Consider the following 17,197-nt stretch of genomic DNA (forward strand, 5'->3'; position numbering starts at 1 on the left):
TACTAATACAGGAAGATGGCAAGAAAGAGGGGTAAAATACGGGAGTTTCCTGGCTAAAACGGGATACTTGACAGGTATATTTGTGTGTTGCTGGTAATAGTATGTATTTTAATCTCTAGTGTGTGTTTTTGTTATCATTTTGCAGATTTTGTTGTTGGTTGTTTGTTCTTTTTATTATTCAGTATATTTTTCTCTGTGTTGTTTTTATTGTCATTTTGTGAATTGCTGGTAATATTGTGTAGTATTTTCATTTTGAACTAAAGAAATAAACATTATGAAACCCAATATTTTTAATGCTTTCATTTGGTAATTTTCCTTCTCTCGCTCTCTCTTAAGTACCCCCTGTAGTGCCATCGCGTACCCCTAGGGGTACGCGTACCCCAACTTGAGAAACTATACAGGGTGTCAGGGTTATTATACTTATTGAAATTTAATTTGTTTTGTTTTTTAATTTTGTTTTTCAGATTTAACCTTAAGTGGTAAATTAATATACATAATTTAAGACGTATTTAAGATGTGAAAAAATATGATTTAAGACCTAGCTTACAAAATATGGACATATTCAAAATATGAAATCATCAAATGTAGTTTGTTCCTAGTTTGTTCATGTTTCTTTGCCTTCTCTGAAAAGTGCTTTAAATGTGTCCTACCTGTCTTTATCCATGCTGAGTCAGCAGGTGGGCAGGAAAAGCAGAATTATTTAATATATTTCTTCATTTGATTCTCCTTCTAACGTTCCACAGCTTCACCTGTCAAAGCCACTTTCTGACGGACCACTGTGACGTCAGCCCCTCCCATGGCGGGAGGAGGGTGTTGTGTATGTTCCGGCTGCATTCAACTCTGCACAGCCGCAGAGAGTCTCTGGACGCAGGTAAACTGCGCCCATAGACTCTCCATTGACTTGTATTGAAGAGGCGTTTCTGTGAATGCAAAACTTTAAACGAGAGTGGACGGTAAATATTTTTGCACCCTAAACAGGAAACACGTCATAACCAATCAGACACAGATGAACGAAACAACATCACACATCATCATTATTATCTATATAATATTTATTCTGATTATCTAAATACAGATATACATTTGTTTATTAGTATTTTTAATTCATTATTATTTTTTATTATTTTTATGTCTCACTCAAACAAACATGGTAAGTGGTGGGGCGGCGCCCTAGCGCCCTCTATTGGCCAGCCGCCACTGGGCTCAACGTGTCTAAGGTTAAGCCCAGTACAAGTTTATCCCACAGCTCAAGGCATGCCAGTGCATCCATGACCAATGCTTGTGCAAGAACTGCTTCTGCATACCCAAGCGCCGCCCCAGGCCCGAAGATGCAGCCTGGCCGGCAACAACAATGGGAGCCAAGGAGCCCCAGGCCACCCCTCGACAACCGAGCAGCCCCCCCAGATGCCCTAGAGATCCAAGACCAAGAAGCAGCCACCGTCCCCCACAAACACACCCCAGACAGCCCCATGGAGCCGAGGACCCAGCGCACCCCGCCACCAACCTTTTATGACTGAACTGTATTTTTAGTTGTAGTAGCCTATAATCGCACTGAGATGACTTTGTTGTAATTTGCGTATAAATAAATGATTGAAACGATGAAAATTTTAATTGAATTCAATTCAATAGAGATGAATAGTGCGAGTTATAATGAACACCACAATTATACCCAATAAACAAATATTTTAAATCTTCATAAAATGTAATGCATTTTACTCATCAGAATTTCAAGAAGAGTTAAACAGAGGTAATTTACCACTTTAAAACTCTTTTTTGTCAATAAACACACCTGCAGCTCATTAAACCATTTTTATATACTTTTCTCATCTTTTCACAATAAAAGATAGCACAGCTAATATTTTTTTAGTAATACATAGGCCTATTCCTGTTATCAACGTCAAGTTACCCAAGGGCAACAAATATTTTATCTGTAAAGGTGAATAATAAATAACTTAGAAACAGTGTTTGGAATAACGGCGTTTAAAATAATGGCATTAGGTAACGGCGTTTGTTTTTCAGTAACGGGGTAATCTAACTAATTATTTTTTACGCCGTTACAACGCCGTTATCGTTACTGAATGTTAAATGCAGTGCGTTACATGTATTGATTGAATAAACTGTGATCCGAAAGGAACCCTGGCTTCTTACTCAATGTAGTGAGCAGGTGGGTTAAAAACAAGGTGAGCGATTATGATTGGCTTAGGCGGCGTCATGTTTCATGGTAGTCAATCAGAGCCAGTGTTTTTACACATGTGCCAGCAAGAGGAGGCGGGTTTAAAACAAGGCGATTGTAAATGATTGGCTAAGGCGACGTGCCAGCACACGCAACACACACACGCCACACGCGATACACGCAACGCAACGCACGCACACACACACACACACACACACACACACAGTAATGCATTTTAACAGTAATGCACATAGCTACTTTCCTTGGTAATGAGTTACTTTTATTATAGAGTAATTCAGTTACTAACAGTTACTTTTTGCAACAAGTAGTGAGTAACTATAACTAATTACTTTTTTAAAGTAACATTCCCAAGACTGCTTAGTAATTGTTTTCTGTGTTGCCTTTGTTATTAAGCACTGTACGTGTTACAGCAGATGTAGGTGGTAAGCAACAATCACCTCAAAGAGTAGGTGTTTGGCTTTTCCAAACATTGTCCAGATTTTGTTATCATTGGAATCTTATTTCGAAAGTGAGCAGCTCAATAATGAATACAACAAAAGAGATCAAAAAGATGTGACATCAATGTGTCCTTGTTAATGATTGAACAGTCAGAGACCAAAACAGGTTGAGTGATGAGTCTCATCTCAGATCTCATCTTAGATACGGGGGGCAAAGGTTCAATCAGATATCTGTTAGCAGATCATTTTACATTTTACAAAGTGTAATCCTTGATCATTGGAGACAGAAGCATGGCGACTTTGAGGACTCAGTATGTGGTAAACAGACCCATTTATTCTGAGGACAGCTTTGCTGAAGACTTTGAGAAAGTCAGCAGGAAGCACAAAACCATCCTGGGACACCTCAAAGACTATGTAACGTGAGTAGGACCTGCTTCCTCAGACACCAGAATAATGCTTCATTCACATAAGGTTCCTGGGGATTAAATGTTTTAAAAACAAATCAGAGAAAACCTATGTGAAAGCTACATTTTGTATGTTAAACAGATGGGATTCAAAGCGGGCCAAAAATTTGGCACTCAGACTTCTGCCCATCATTGGCTGGTTAAGAACTTACAGGTTGAGAGAGTGGTTGCCAGGAGATGTGGTTTCTGGGATCAGCACTGGACTGGTGTCCATCATGCAAGGTGAGGTGCATGAAGTAGGAGAGACAGTCATACATATCTGCTCATATAGATGGTTTTTTTTATCTGGACAATCATATTTATGTTTTAGATCTTGATAATTTACTGTATATTAAGTTGCCTAACATGAAACCTTGTAAAAAAATATTTTATTTAAATATTGCAGGAAAAGATTCCTTCATTGTCGTTTACATACATGACATTTGTTATCTAGCCTGCAGCAGTTGAGGCCTTGGTTAGGGGCTCTAAACCAATAACCCACAACAGATACAAACCTACAACCCTCCAGTTACAAATCTGCTTCTTTAGGGCCCTAAAGCCCATCAAAAAGAAATATGAGCAAGAAAGCTGCACTTTAAACAAACAATTGGAAAAGTTGAAGTTAAAATGATCCCTTGTTATATTTGGCAAGCAATAGTCATAATTGATTTTTACTTTAAATGACTCCTGGATGAATGTATTGAATTATTGTGCTCCAATAAACTCCAGCACTTTCTTACAAAGCCAACAATAATATCAGTGTTTTTCTTATATTCTCATAACTTTTGTCAAAAAAGTTTTTATCTTGACTAGCTTTGAGCAATATGTAATACAGGCAAAATATATTGTCATTTGTGTTTTGCATGGATTTATTATTCTTCACACAAGACTCAATATTAGTGCTTACAAGTGTCCTGCGTGTGCGTGCGTGCGTGCTTGCATGTTCAGGACTTGCCTTTTCCCTGCTTGCTGAGCTGCCTCCAATTTACGGTCTCTACACTGCATTCTTCCCAATGCTGACTTACTTCTTTTTTGGTACCTCAAGACACATATCAGTGGGTAAGTTCAACCACATCTTTCTCGGCTTTTCATCCCTAATATCATTGATTTAAAAAACGGGTCAAGTTAGAATTTTCATATATATTTAGGGTGCCCAATATAAAAATCGTGAAAAAGCAAATATTTAAATCCCTCCAAGATATGATGCCCATTCCAGTGTTCTACACACACACTATTTGTTGAGCACTAACAATCACAGGCATTGCTTTTATGTGTGTATATTTAGGTTAACATGGTCACATCCTTATCTGGTCACATCACTAGCTATAAAATTATCACTGAACTTTTACATTTGGCAGCCCATAAATATCAAATCTGTTTTTGGCTTCTTTTGGGATCATTCCAAAACAATTTGTTTCACACTAAAGGTGGGCATACACTGTCGATTACATCACCGCCTTTTCTTTTTTAAAGCTATTTTTGGTGAGATTTGCGAGTGTCTCTCCATTTCCAGGTCCTTCTTCTTCTGTTTTAATAGCGACACTTCAGAGTTCTTCTTCTTCTTCTAATTTGTATGTTGCATTTCTGGAAACAAGACCCCCACTTGTCGTGTATGGGCATACAGTGTGAGCAGTCAGATCGTGTCAGAGTGTCGGTCCGTATAGTGTGATAACATGAATAGTGAGCTAAACACATTCGGGCTCTGCACATGAGTCGCACAGTTTGAGCTGGAGCTGATTTCAACGATTGGAAAAAATCAGTGTATGTCCACCTTAAGTGTTGTTTTATCACCATAAGATACTGTTTGAGGAAGTTCTTGGTGTTGTCATTTAAAAAGTGACACCTTCTCCACAGGCTCCTTTCCTGTCTTGAGTCTCATGGTGGGAGCTGTGGTGTTACGCCTGGTCCCAAATGAGGGAGACCCGGCAAACATCAGCGCCTTTCAGGGTCTGAATAAGACTGAGCAAAGGGTCCTTGTTGCTTACTCCGTGACATTCCTCATGGGCATTTTCCAGGTTGGCTACAAGGGAAACTGGTTAAAGATCACAACTGTGATGCTGTCTGTTATCATGAGAGCGTTTGAAGCCTTGCTTTGCTTATTGTTTTCTCTGCAGCTGGCCATGGGTATTTTCCAGGTGGGCTTCATTGTTGTGTACCTGTCAGACACGCTGGTGTCCGGCTTCACCACAGCTGCCGCAGTTCACATATTGGTGTCCCAGCTCAAGTTTGTGCTGGGGATTGATGTAAAAGGCATGACTGGTGTATTCTCCATCATTCGTGTGAGTAAAGGAACGATCCACTCTCTGATGATAATAAACTTGTGTGATTTTTGCTAATATGTCTGTGCGCTCCTTTTGCAGACTCTGGAAAAGATCTTTACAGGCATCACTGGGACCAACATCTGTGATCTGGTAATGTCCATCGTCATCATGGTCGTGGTGTTCCTTGTAAAGATCGTGAATGACAAATACATAGCAAAGCTGAAGGTCCCCATACCCATAGAGGCAATAATGGTGAGGAAACACATCTTCATTCTGTGCTATTAATAACTACAGCTGATGTTTGAATGGCCAAAAGACCCAGATTCAGAACCTAGTGTTATAATATTATTAGAGGAAACCAGAAGCATTGGAAAGCTAAACTGCAAAACGAACCTTGTGATTCTTTTTTTTTTCTACGTTGTCTTCACAATCTACTACTCAGACACTATGATTATAACAGTAAAGAGAGGAAGTAGATGGGTGCTTCCAAATGTGACAGTAAACATTTATATGTGTTTTAAAATATGTCATAATGACAACTCTAACCCTTGTGATTCACAAACATTAAACATTAACTTTGAGCAATAGCTGAGTAAAAAGTTTAATGCTGCCCGAGTAAAGCTGCCAACACTCAGAGCTAGTTTAGTGGGTTTAGGCTAGGAAAGAACATTAGCAACAGTAAAACCTCAACTGAGGTTCAGATGTCAAAGAAATTATATCTGTTAATCTGAAAGTCCAGAACTAGCAAAGACTTCATAACAAAGATGATTTCAAGCTGAAGGTACACACTGACCAGTTCCTTATTCTATCAAATATAGAGATGCATTTCCTCTTTTAATGAATCTGTGAGAGAAAAATGAAAGAAAGGAAAACTCTTCAGAGAGAACATGCAAGTTTTTCTCTACTTTTTACTCGGATCTTTTAATTAGGCAGCTCCAAGGACAGATGACAAGAACAGTATAATTTCAATGGGATTTATTCCCAAGCAAAGTTTAGTAGACTAAGCACCATGTGCAGGTGGCTAGAGGAAGACGTCTGTGTTCCTCCATGTCTGTGTGTCTTTGTTCTCGGTGCATCTCTATCTGTGTCTCTCTACCTCTGTGTCTGTGTCTACCTGTGTATCTTCATGACTGCAACCTCCTTAGCACCAAGAAATGTCTGGCACAAACGTGATCTAGTCATAAATCACATCCATTTTACCTCTGCTAAGTTCCCTCGCTGACCTTGAGGTCATATGTACACTTGTGTAGTGTTCAAATCAATGTTTTCTCAAAATATATTATAATCTTTAAACTCATTATGATTTAAAAGTAAAACTAAATTGTCAAAATCAAGAAAAAACAAATAACTACATAAAACTGGTTTTCCTTATTAAGTTTTGCCAACAAAAACACCTAACTTGGTGTAGTATTGTAATAATAATAATATTAATAATAATAAAGAGCATTGCTCCACTAATATGATTCTTTGTCACTTCACTCACACAGACAGTCATTGCTTGTGGTGTTTCTTACGGCTTCGACTTCCAGAATAAATTTGGTGTCCAAGTTGTTGGTCGGATGGTCAGTGGGTGAGTTTGGCATAATTAGGTTCTAGGCAGCATTAGCTGCTGGGAACCCATGACTGTCAAAGTTATTGTAAACATATACTTGCAAAGTCTTGCCAAATACATTTTAAAATTTTGGAGGCACTGTAGATGATGTTTGAAAAATATCACAATTTTATCTAAAACATTTTATATATATATATATATATATATATATATATATATATATATATAACAAAAATGTGTTTAATGTATTACCAATAAACCAACTATTATACACCTTTTATAAATAAAAAAACACAGATGATTTTATACATTTGAGTATAAACTATGGAGAGTCGCCATTTTGGTTAGGATATGACGCCCTTTTGTTGATTCGTGTTAGCAGTTGTAAGGCAACAGTTTTCTACAGTTTCTGACAATGGCGAAATGTAAAGCCAATGGTTGCTATAACAACAAGAGAAAAACCCAGCAGAAACATTTCTTATGCGTCACTAAGCCAAATAACAACATTAAGTCAAAGTTAGCCAGACGTTGGCTCGATGATTTTGGTACGGGATACACATTTAAAAGGTTTCAGTTCGGACAAAATTTGGTGGTATGCAAAGACCACTTCGAGCCAAGCTGCTATGAGAGGGGTCTGCGGGCCCTCCATGGTAAGATTTGAGAGCAGCAAAGCCAAATGCTACTCTAAGGAAAGACAGGGAAGCAAAGACATATATGATCTGACGAGAAACCTGAAACCAACATGTAATGTCTAAATAAGGCTTTAGCTTTGGCCCAAAGAGAGGAAACAACAAATGTCTATTGTGGTCAAAAGGTGGTAAAATTCCTATATATCAAAGAACTGGAGCCGGAGGCTGACACTTTATGACATACAGCTGAGGTTGGAGGAAGAACTAGTCTGAGAATCTGAGAACAAGGAACTTTCAAGGCTCACGTGTCAATATAACGCTAGCAACTGTGCTGGCTGGGTTTAATTGTGAAAACGTGTTCAAGCATGAAAAAGACCAACACTCAAATTTAGGTGAAAAAGAATATTGCATAAAATGAATCATATGAAGCAGTCAATACACCTCACGGCCCGACAGAATTTCTTCACAGAAAGTCTCAATGCAGCTTGTAAATGGTTCCCTCTTATTTCCATGTGGCTAAACGTGAATTATCAGAAGAACTTGCCTGTCCGTTAGGACTGCGTCAGCTGCTGATCTTAGGAGCATCCTCCTGTCCGTGAATAGATGTCCTTCCACGCAGCTTTTATCACAGTTGCTCGCCATATTTGTGCACTTCCAATACCAAACTACACAGCCGTGTCTCGTTTCTGCTGGAAACAATAACTCTGTTAGGCTGATTCTGCATGCAGAGTGGGTGCAAGGTGCAAAGAAGAAGCAGGTAGTTAAAGAGAAAGGTGATATTTAATCCTCTCTTAACATACAACCTGGATACTGCACTTTTATCACTAAAGGAGCGGACACACTTCCCACAATTTAAATGGACCTTTTGAGCTTCTACCTCCCACAAAGCACCATGCAACCAGGCCGATCAACAAAAGTGCGTCACATCCAATGTAAAATGCACATTAAAATGCCACCTTTTTCCATCTTCTTACATTCTGCTTGTTGCTCAGAATTGCCTAATTTTGCCTGGACCAGACCATCGCTGCACAGCAGCTATCATTTTGTTTAAATGTGTCTTATCATTTTTATGCTGACGATATCCAGTTGTACTGCTCCTTTAATGACTCTGAGTTTCACTTTTTATCAGAGTTCTTAGATTGTATATCCTGTATCAAAAACTGGCTGTCATCAAATTATCTCCAGATAAATTCAAACAAAACAGAAACTCTGATCATTGTTCCTGATAAAAACATCCCTCTGATTAAAAACTCTCTTGGTGATCTGGGCTCATCTGTTAAAACCAGCCTCAGAAACCTTGGGGATGTTTTTGATCAGTCCATGTCTTTGGAGGGACATTGTCGTCAATTGACTAAAAACTGTTTTTACCACCTGAGAAATATCTCTAAAGTGAAGTATCTATTATCAAAATTAGATCTGGAACTGGTCATACACGCATTTATATCATCTCGTATTGACTACTGTAATTCTGTTTTTACTTGTTTTAATAAGTCAACCCTAAACAGACTCCAGATCGTTCAGAACGCTGCTGCCAGACTTTTAACTGGTGTTTCTAGAACATCCCACATCACCCTCATTCTTGCTACTCTGCACTGGCTTCCAGTTAAGTTTCGCATTTAATATAAAATATTAGTTCTCACGTTCCGAGCATTACATGGTCAGGCCCCTAAATATATCTCGGACTTGTTGTGCCCCTACTCATCAGGACGAAGCCTTCTGTCTTCAGGTCAGGGTCTCCTAAAGACCCCAAAAACTAAATTTAAAACCAGAGGAGACCTGGCGTTCCAGGCTGTAGCTCCCAGACTCTGGAATAACCTGCACCAGTCTCTCAGGGAGCTTTTAGTTAACTGGATTTTAATTTTTATTTGTTTTTTAATGTTGCTGTTCTTATGATATTTATGCACTCTTGTTTTATTATTCTATTGTGTTGCACTTGTACTTTTACCACAACTCTGTACAGCACTTTGTGATTTTATCTGCAAAAAGCGCTTTATGAATAAACTACTTACTTACTTACTTACTTACTTACTAAAGTGTCATCAAAGCATGCAGTCATTAATGCTCACTGAACTCACTCACCTTTGCAGCTATGAGCCTCCCTCTGCTCCCAGTGTGGAAGTCTTCCAGGAGAGTGCTCTGGAGGCCTTTCCTATTGCCATTGTGGGATTTGCTGTGGGCTTCTCTGTGGCCAAAGTCTACGCCATCAAACATGATTATACCATTGATGGCAACCAGGTGACTCACTGAGAATAGAGCTGTTTACCCTTCACTGGTTCAGACACAGGAAGAAAAGTTCACCACTTACTGTCTTTAGACAGTAAATAAACCCTACGGTTTGGGCTGACATGTGTCAGTCATACATACATTCCTGACTTTAAAAATCTTGTCACTTTTGGAGAATTTAAAACTTTGTTGAAGTAACTAAACCTTGAGATTTTGGCTGACGTGCCAAAAGGCCTTCAGAATGAGCGGGGCTTCTGAAGCAGTTAAGACACAACCAGGCTATACTATAAAATCTCCAAATAACAATCTAAGCTATCCTAACTACCTATCCAATACTCACTATAACTCTCTATTCACTATTCTCCCAATCAAACCTACTCGCCACAGATTGCAGAATCCACAGGTGCTAGTTTTTATAAGAGTTGCGGGACCAACAGCGGTGGTTTGTGACGTAAAATGACACCAAAACAGCACAATCCACCATTATAACAATAGAACAAGCTCATTGTAATAGCTGGGTTTTAACCCATAAAACGCAGTCACTTACATTTTTACAACAAAATATGCCAAAATTAATATTTTGACAAAAATGTCAAGAGTTGGACTAGGATCAATCTACAACACTACTTCACATCAAAAACATTTTTTTCAGCAGAAAAAAAGTGGTTTTGGGATTTAGTTAATCTTTAAGAGAGTTAAGCGTGAGAATACGTTTTACTTACAAGGATATAATATGTTAGACCTGAATATCGAACCTTTTGTAAGGGTTAGTCATCATTTTCCAAAAAGCCAGTGGTAAACACTTTACATGCATACTTTCAGCTGTGTTTTGTTTGATTTAAGCCAAACTCTATTTTGGCCTCAGAATGTAATTGATTTATTCTATAGTAGAGTGTATGTTTGCAATACAAATGGGAATTTCTCATTGGGGTCTTTGTCTATTCTCAGGAGCTCATTGCATTTGGAATCAGCAACATGTTCGGTGCAAGCTTCAGGTCATTTGCAGCGAGCACAGCCCTTTCCAGGACAGCAGTGCAGGAGAGCTCAGGAGGAAAAACACAGGCGAGTCTACTATTTGTGACTAAATCACCATTTAAAGTCATTTCAAAGTTTTGTAGAACTTAATATGTCATCATTATCATTCATTGGCATTTAGACAAACTCACTTTAACAATGCAGGTTGCAGGTCTGATCTCAGCCATGATGGCTATGATAGTAACAGTGGCTCTTGGCTTCCTGCTGCAGCCACTACCCACGGTGAGTCCCTTTCTCATTCCTTTCATTTTGCAACAAATACATTATATTACTATGTCAGTAGGATTTCTGTGTCTGATTTGACTACAGTCGGTCTTGGGTGCTTTGGTGATCGTTAATCTGAAGGGTATGCTGATGCAGTTCAGAGAGATCCCGTACCTATGGAGGAAGGACAAACCTGACTGTGTGGGTAACCAGCAGCTGTCACTCACTGAGTATACTTTACATGCAGCTTGACAAAACACATTAAACATAGTAAACATAGTAAATTTGTTTATTATTTTGAAGTGCATATAAACAGCTTAACTCAGCTGGAATTGAGTTATATACAGTAGCTTATAGACCAATACGACTTCTAGGATGCAATCTGCATTGTGGGAGGGGTCGAAGGTATCAAACTAACTTGAACAAGTAAAATCAACATTGTAAACAGTTCTAAAGTTCTCCAAAAACATATTATCCATCTGTAGCTGCTGTGCAGGTAAGGGGTTGGACACATGGCACTCAGACAGTGTGTGTGAGTGTTACTCATAGTAGGTTTCAGTGTTTTCAGCAGGAATGGAAACTTTTCATTCTCACAAGTGTGTGAATGACCTTGTGAATGATACTAAAAGTATCACGTTTCCATGCACAGAGTGCACAGCATTTTCTGTTCATGAGTGATTAATGAGAAAGACATGTTTTTTTGTGGATTCAGGATTCCCTATGCAGTATATGTGTGTGTGTGTGTGTGTGTGTGTGTGTGTGTGTGTATATGTATATATATATATATATATATATATATATATATATACTCTATATATATATATATTGATATAGACCGAGTGTGTGTGTGTGTGTGTGTGTGTGTGTGTGTGTGTGTGCGTGCGCGCGTGTGTGCATGTGTGTGTGTGTGTGTGTGTGTGTAGGTGGTGTGGGTGGGAACATGCCTGGCTTCCATCCTGCTGGGGTTGGATCTTGGTCTGGCGGTGGGCTTGGGAGTGGAGCTGCTCACTGTGGTCTTCAGGACTCAGTTGTAAATTCACACTCACGCTTCACGTCAATAACATGTACACTGTTCAGAGGAGGACAGATCTGATTGGTTCCCCCACATGTACATGTAAAGAGGAATGTAGATTAGAAGCTTGGAATTTCCTTGTTCTTCATGCAGTGTTTTTTGCAACATACACGTAAGTGTTTTTTATGGGAATCAAATTAATGCTTTAAAAATACACATCATGGGACATAAAATAACAGAAACAAAAACTCTCTTCATACCTGTCAAATGAAATCTAAATAGCACAAATAAATCATATAACTACATTAACACCTGGAAAATATATCTACGTCCACATCACATGGTTTTACATGCGTTTCCAGAAATGGTCCGGTTTTGTCCTGGTCTGAGCCTCAAAGAACATTTTTTTTCAGAATAATGTATTTCATTTTCATCGCAGTTGCTAAATTTCCACTTATGTTTACCTCAGTGATGCACCAAAATTCCTGCCACCCCCCATTTTTGGCAGTTTCCATTAAAGTCTTTTTGTCATTTATTTGTGAGACAAATATTGCAATAGTTAGTGCTACCAAATCATTGACACATACCAATATATGAATGGGACCTTTTTGAAGGGGGGGATGAAACATAGGCCCACCCCCTTTTCAAGGTAATTTCTAAATTTATTGGAACATAGTCGTGTGATATATTGTTTTAAAGGCAATTCGACGTAGATTACGATTTTACGATGCACAATTTCATTTGTTCTCGGGAACGTGGTACAAACAATTCGGCACAGAGACATTCTGCGGTAGTGGTTTCAACTAAGCAAAGTTGACTGAAACAGTGTTTCACACTATTCAACACATTTGGAAGTGATAAAGGTGTTAGTTGGCTGTCTCCAGACATTTTGTTGTTTTGAAGACACTATTGTGGAGTCATCTTCTGTCTTTCATTACCAAATGATGTAAATAACTGTAGCTATCTTTTCAGCCCCCGCTGCTCCATCTTAGCTAACATTCCTGGGACCGACCTCTACAAAGACCGTAAAGACTATCTACATGTGAGTGTGTGTACATGTGTGTGTCATTAAAACTTCAAAAACTGTTGCCACACATGTTCAGACTCCGATCCAACACCTTATTTCAGATGTATGAACCAAAAGGAGTGAAGATCTTCAGAATTCCCTCACCAATATTTTTTGCCAACATTGATTTTTTCCGAGAGAAGCTTGTGGAAGCCGTATGTATGACACACAAGTTCAGTAACACCAATTACATAAGATCAATGATCCAATACTTTGTTTCAGGTTGGGTTTAACCCTCTAAGGATTTTAAGGAAGAGGAACAAAGCGCTCAGAAAAATTCAGAAATCCCAACAGAAACAGAAAGAGGTGAAGCTTCATTCACTGATGATACTGCAGTGCTTAGCATGTGTAAAAAGACTGTTTCTGTCCCACAGCAAGGCTTGAAGGATCTGGCAATAACCAACATGGCTTATGTGAGCACTGAGATGCTCCAGATGCCCACAGACAACAAGGAAATTCCTTTCCAGGTGGACTGGAATGAGCTTCCAGCTAACATCATTGTTCCCAGAGTGGATATTCACAGCCTGATCCTGGACTTTTCTGCTGTCTCATTCCTGGACATCTCTGCTCTAAAGGGACTCAAAATGGTAAAATCCCCTCAGCGTCTTTTAGCTGGAATGATGAAGCTATGACATTGGAAGATTTTTGGCATTTATGAGTGTGTTATGTGCAAACTCCACAGGCACTCAAAGAGTTCATCCGAATTGATGTGAACGTTTACATTGTTTCTTGTGATGGTGAGTAGCCTGGGTGCACGTTACAGTGTATCTATGTAAGTTATAATGGTTTCAACAAAATAAGTACCATTCAGATAAAGAAATGTAATCCAGAAATAAATAGCCTTAGGTTGGTGAATAGTAATACTTTATTATGCTATGCTTTAATAAAACGAAGCACCAGTTTGTTTGTTTTTTACCACCTATGTTACAAGTGTATTCATGGCAAATGAAGGGTCATTGTGGCAAGTGTAGCTTGGGGTGGTGGGCGTGGCTTAACACAGGATCCAAACTCATCAGAAAGATGCAAGCATGTTGCACAAATAAACACCCAAAACATGCAAAATGACCGAGAAAAAAGGTAACCCCAAACCCACACAGAATGAGTTAACCACAGGACACATTAGAAAATAATTTAATCTAGTTTATACAGAAATTAAGTTATTGAAGCGCCCGTCTTACGTAACTAAATTAATAACACTCTGTTATCATGATGATGTACGATGAGCAAGGCCCTGGATGCATTAATACTGAATTTTAATGGTAAACAGGAGAAACAGTGAAATAACTATCTTTTTAAATTACTGAATTAACCTTTTGATGATGGTGCCTCCAACTTAGTAGGAAAAATAAATGATTACTTTTATTATCCTAAATATTTTCTTAAATATTAACTCTGATGATCCTAAATAATCAAAGATAACCCTTAAAGAAAAAAAACACAGAGGTAGTGTAATCAAACAACAGGCCTGATGTAGGGCACTATAAAATCCATGTTAACAGAATCGTGAATAGAATCACAGAATTGACCAATGAAAACAGAATTAACAGAATGTGAATTAAACGCCGTCACCGTGAGGCAAAGGACATTTTTTTTGTGGGGAAATGTTTCCAGGGGACCGCTCATTGTACGGTGTACGGCCTGCCCCCTCTTGTCCTGGCCGCTTCAAACACTGTCTAAACTGCGAATTAACTATGCAAATCATCAATCACTTTAAAATACAGAGCCAACCCAGGGCCTCATTTATAAATGCTGTATAAACGTGTATAAAGCGTACGCCACATATAAGCAAAGTTTGGGATTTATAAAATAAAAACTGGTGAGATAATGTGCACACCTCCACGGCAGCTCTGACCCTGCCGTACGCACAAAAGCATGAGAAACGGGAAACTCCGCCCCCAACAGGAGAAGGATGAAATTAACGACAGCTCTGTGAAATTCATAGAATTTGTGTGAAATAATTGAACACACACAACACACATTACTTGAAGGATGCATTTGCAAAAACGGAGGAGGAAAAAATAATAATGACGCCCACAGGGAGTGAGTGACGTGCGTGCAGCTACAAATACAAACAGTTTATATTATTATTAATAATAATAATAATAATAATAATAATAATAATCAAAATCACATGATCATTGCGCAAACTGCCAATCAAACACCTGGATATTCCCCGTAATACACCTGAAGTTCCCCGGTTAGACAACGGGAGGTCCCTGGTAAGACACGTGCTGTATTATTAAGTGTTTTTGGCATAGTGGTGAGTTTATGTCGTGTTTGTTTCTCTCTGTGTTTGTGGTCATGCATTGATGACAATTTCATCCTTTACCTGAACTTCTTTAAAAAAATCTTATGTCTGATGCATTTTTCTTCATCCTTTCCTAATCAATGTCTGTCTCTCTGTCAACCTTTTGCATCTGTGTCCTGTGGGGCAGCTCTCAGTCGTCCCTCCATTACTACATACCATTTCTACTTTTGTATGTTGCAGTTTACATCCAGGAGAAACTACACAGCTGCATGTTCTTTGACAATGAGATTAAAACATCAATGTTTTTTCCTACACTGCACGATGCCCTGCTGGATATGCTTGAAAAGACAAGGAATGACCGAGGCAGGAGTCAGGTGAAAAGCTACTCTACTGCTCACAGTGGAATTGTTTTTGTATTTGTTTTGTTTTTTGTAAATGATTCTGCAAACTTATTTCGGGGGTGGGATTAAATAATTATTTACTTCTTTCGACTGCTTTTCGAACATGTTAAACACATACACTTTTTCTCTCTCTTCTATTCTGTAGAACTGACTGTTTTATTATTCTTTCATTTATCATGTGTAACAATATTTTGTATGTTTTCAACTACATGTTCGAAATAAATTAAATAAATCAAATCAAATCAAATGTACTAAGATTTTCCGGCTGTGTAGAAAAGGAACAAGACAAATAACCCGAGTCTTTTGGTCTTCTCTTATTCTGCAGCTCTTAAATACCAAACTGTAGAAGATCCACTGCCTACAGGAAAACCAATAGAATGGAAGGTTATCACCAATGACGGCTGTGCTCACTCACAGCAGCATCACAGACTTTGTTGTAATGGCACTGATTTGAATTTTGTTAAACCCTTTAAAGAGATCTTCAACATGAAAAATTAATTCATCTGTTTAATCTGGAGGAAAGCCTGAACAAATGTACTCTGCTTTTCTTGATGAGTCATCACTGACTGCCAATAAAAAGAAGACATGTTATATGACAGGTGTCATTGTAACCAGATTTCATAGGTTGATAGACAGTTACTACAGTCCTTACAGACCTTCTTCAGGGCAGTAACAAAATGAATGTCAAGCTGCTTCCTTTAAAGGTTCTCAACAGGTCACATGATTAGTAGTCATGATAAAGTGAAAGGTTACACAATGTGGAAATTGCAATCATCATATGACAAGGATTAGTTATTTTACAGGTGTCATAAGACGTTTGATATTTTGGGGCGAAGTCACTAAGATCTGAAATAAAGGCTGGTAAACCAGTTGCGTCCCTATCCTTTGGTGACGCAGTTTCCTCACCTGCTGTGAGGAATTTACTAGGTTGCAGCAATGATTAGTGCACGTGCAGAAGTGGTGGAGACCGCCCTATTTGCGGTCACTGTCTGCAACTTGTATTTGTGTCTTTACAGATATTCTGTAATATGTTGTTTTTTTGTTTGTGTAATCATTTTGTTTTAAGTAGTCGTCGTGTTTGTCTTTGTTGTCATTTAGTGTTGTATAAGTCAGTTTTTGTGTACTTTGTGCATTTTGCTGTTGATTTGTGTGTTTTGGGAGTTATTTTTTTGTATTATGTTGGGCTTTATATTCTTTCCAACTTCTTGAAATACAAATTTTGGGGATTTGGTTTGGTGACCACACACAATTGCACAGAGGGCCACATGTGGACCCTGGACCACCAGTTGTCTATGCTGCTTAATAGGATTGTGTTGGGGTTACACCCTGTTGTGAATTAACGTGTTACATCTTTAATGTCCTTTAATTCAAACAGATACAGACTTTTATAGTGTATCCCACTGATATAAACTCCCAAAGTGGATTTGAAGATTTTGAAAATGAAGGTTTAGATTACATAAATCCAGTCAAAGTTTTCGTGCTAGTTTTCTGA

The 17,197-nt window shown here is 38.5% G+C and overlaps 1 protein-coding gene across 1 annotated transcript; it reads left to right on the plus strand.

Annotated features, from left to right (window-relative positions):
* Positions 1–2,798: 2,798 nt before the first annotated feature.
* On the plus strand, positions 2,799–16,296 carry LOC114459220 (chloride anion exchanger-like). Its single transcript, XM_028441539.1, has 19 exons — positions 2,799–3,050; positions 3,178–3,317; positions 4,023–4,133; positions 4,929–5,089; positions 5,189–5,353; positions 5,435–5,587; positions 6,823–6,905; positions 9,604–9,751; positions 10,688–10,801; positions 10,919–10,996; positions 11,084–11,179; positions 11,902–12,008; positions 12,963–13,032; positions 13,119–13,211; positions 13,279–13,362; positions 13,431–13,643; positions 13,739–13,793; positions 15,545–15,678; positions 16,031–16,296. The coding sequence occupies exons 1-19, from the start codon at positions 2,923–2,925 to the stop codon at positions 16,049–16,051; spliced, it is 2,154 nt and encodes a 717-aa protein (XP_028297340.1). The 5' UTR covers positions 2,799–2,922; the 3' UTR covers positions 16,052–16,296.
* The last annotated feature ends 901 nt before the right edge of the window (positions 16,297–17,197 follow it).

The sequence above is a fragment of the Gouania willdenowi genome, unplaced genomic scaffold, assembly GCF_900634775.1.
Source record: "Gouania willdenowi unplaced genomic scaffold, fGouWil2.1 scaffold_274_arrow_ctg1, whole genome shotgun sequence".
Lineage (NCBI taxonomy): Eukaryota > Metazoa > Chordata > Actinopteri > Blenniiformes > Gobiesocidae > Gouania > Gouania willdenowi.

Bases quoted from the DNA above. Each gene is read 5' to 3' on its own strand.
- LOC114459220 (XM_028441539.1), top strand. From the start codon at position 2,923: ATGGCGACTTTGAGGACTCAGTATGTGGTAAACAGACCCATTTATTCT. The intron at 6,906-9,603 runs GTGAGTTTGGCA...TCACCTTTGCAG, and splicing joins GTTGGTCGGATGGTCAGTGG to CTATGAGCCTCCCTCTGCTC. The intron at 13,033-13,118 runs GTGAGTGTGTGT...ACCTTATTTCAG, and splicing joins ACCGTAAAGACTATCTACAT to ATGTATGAACCAAAAGGAGT.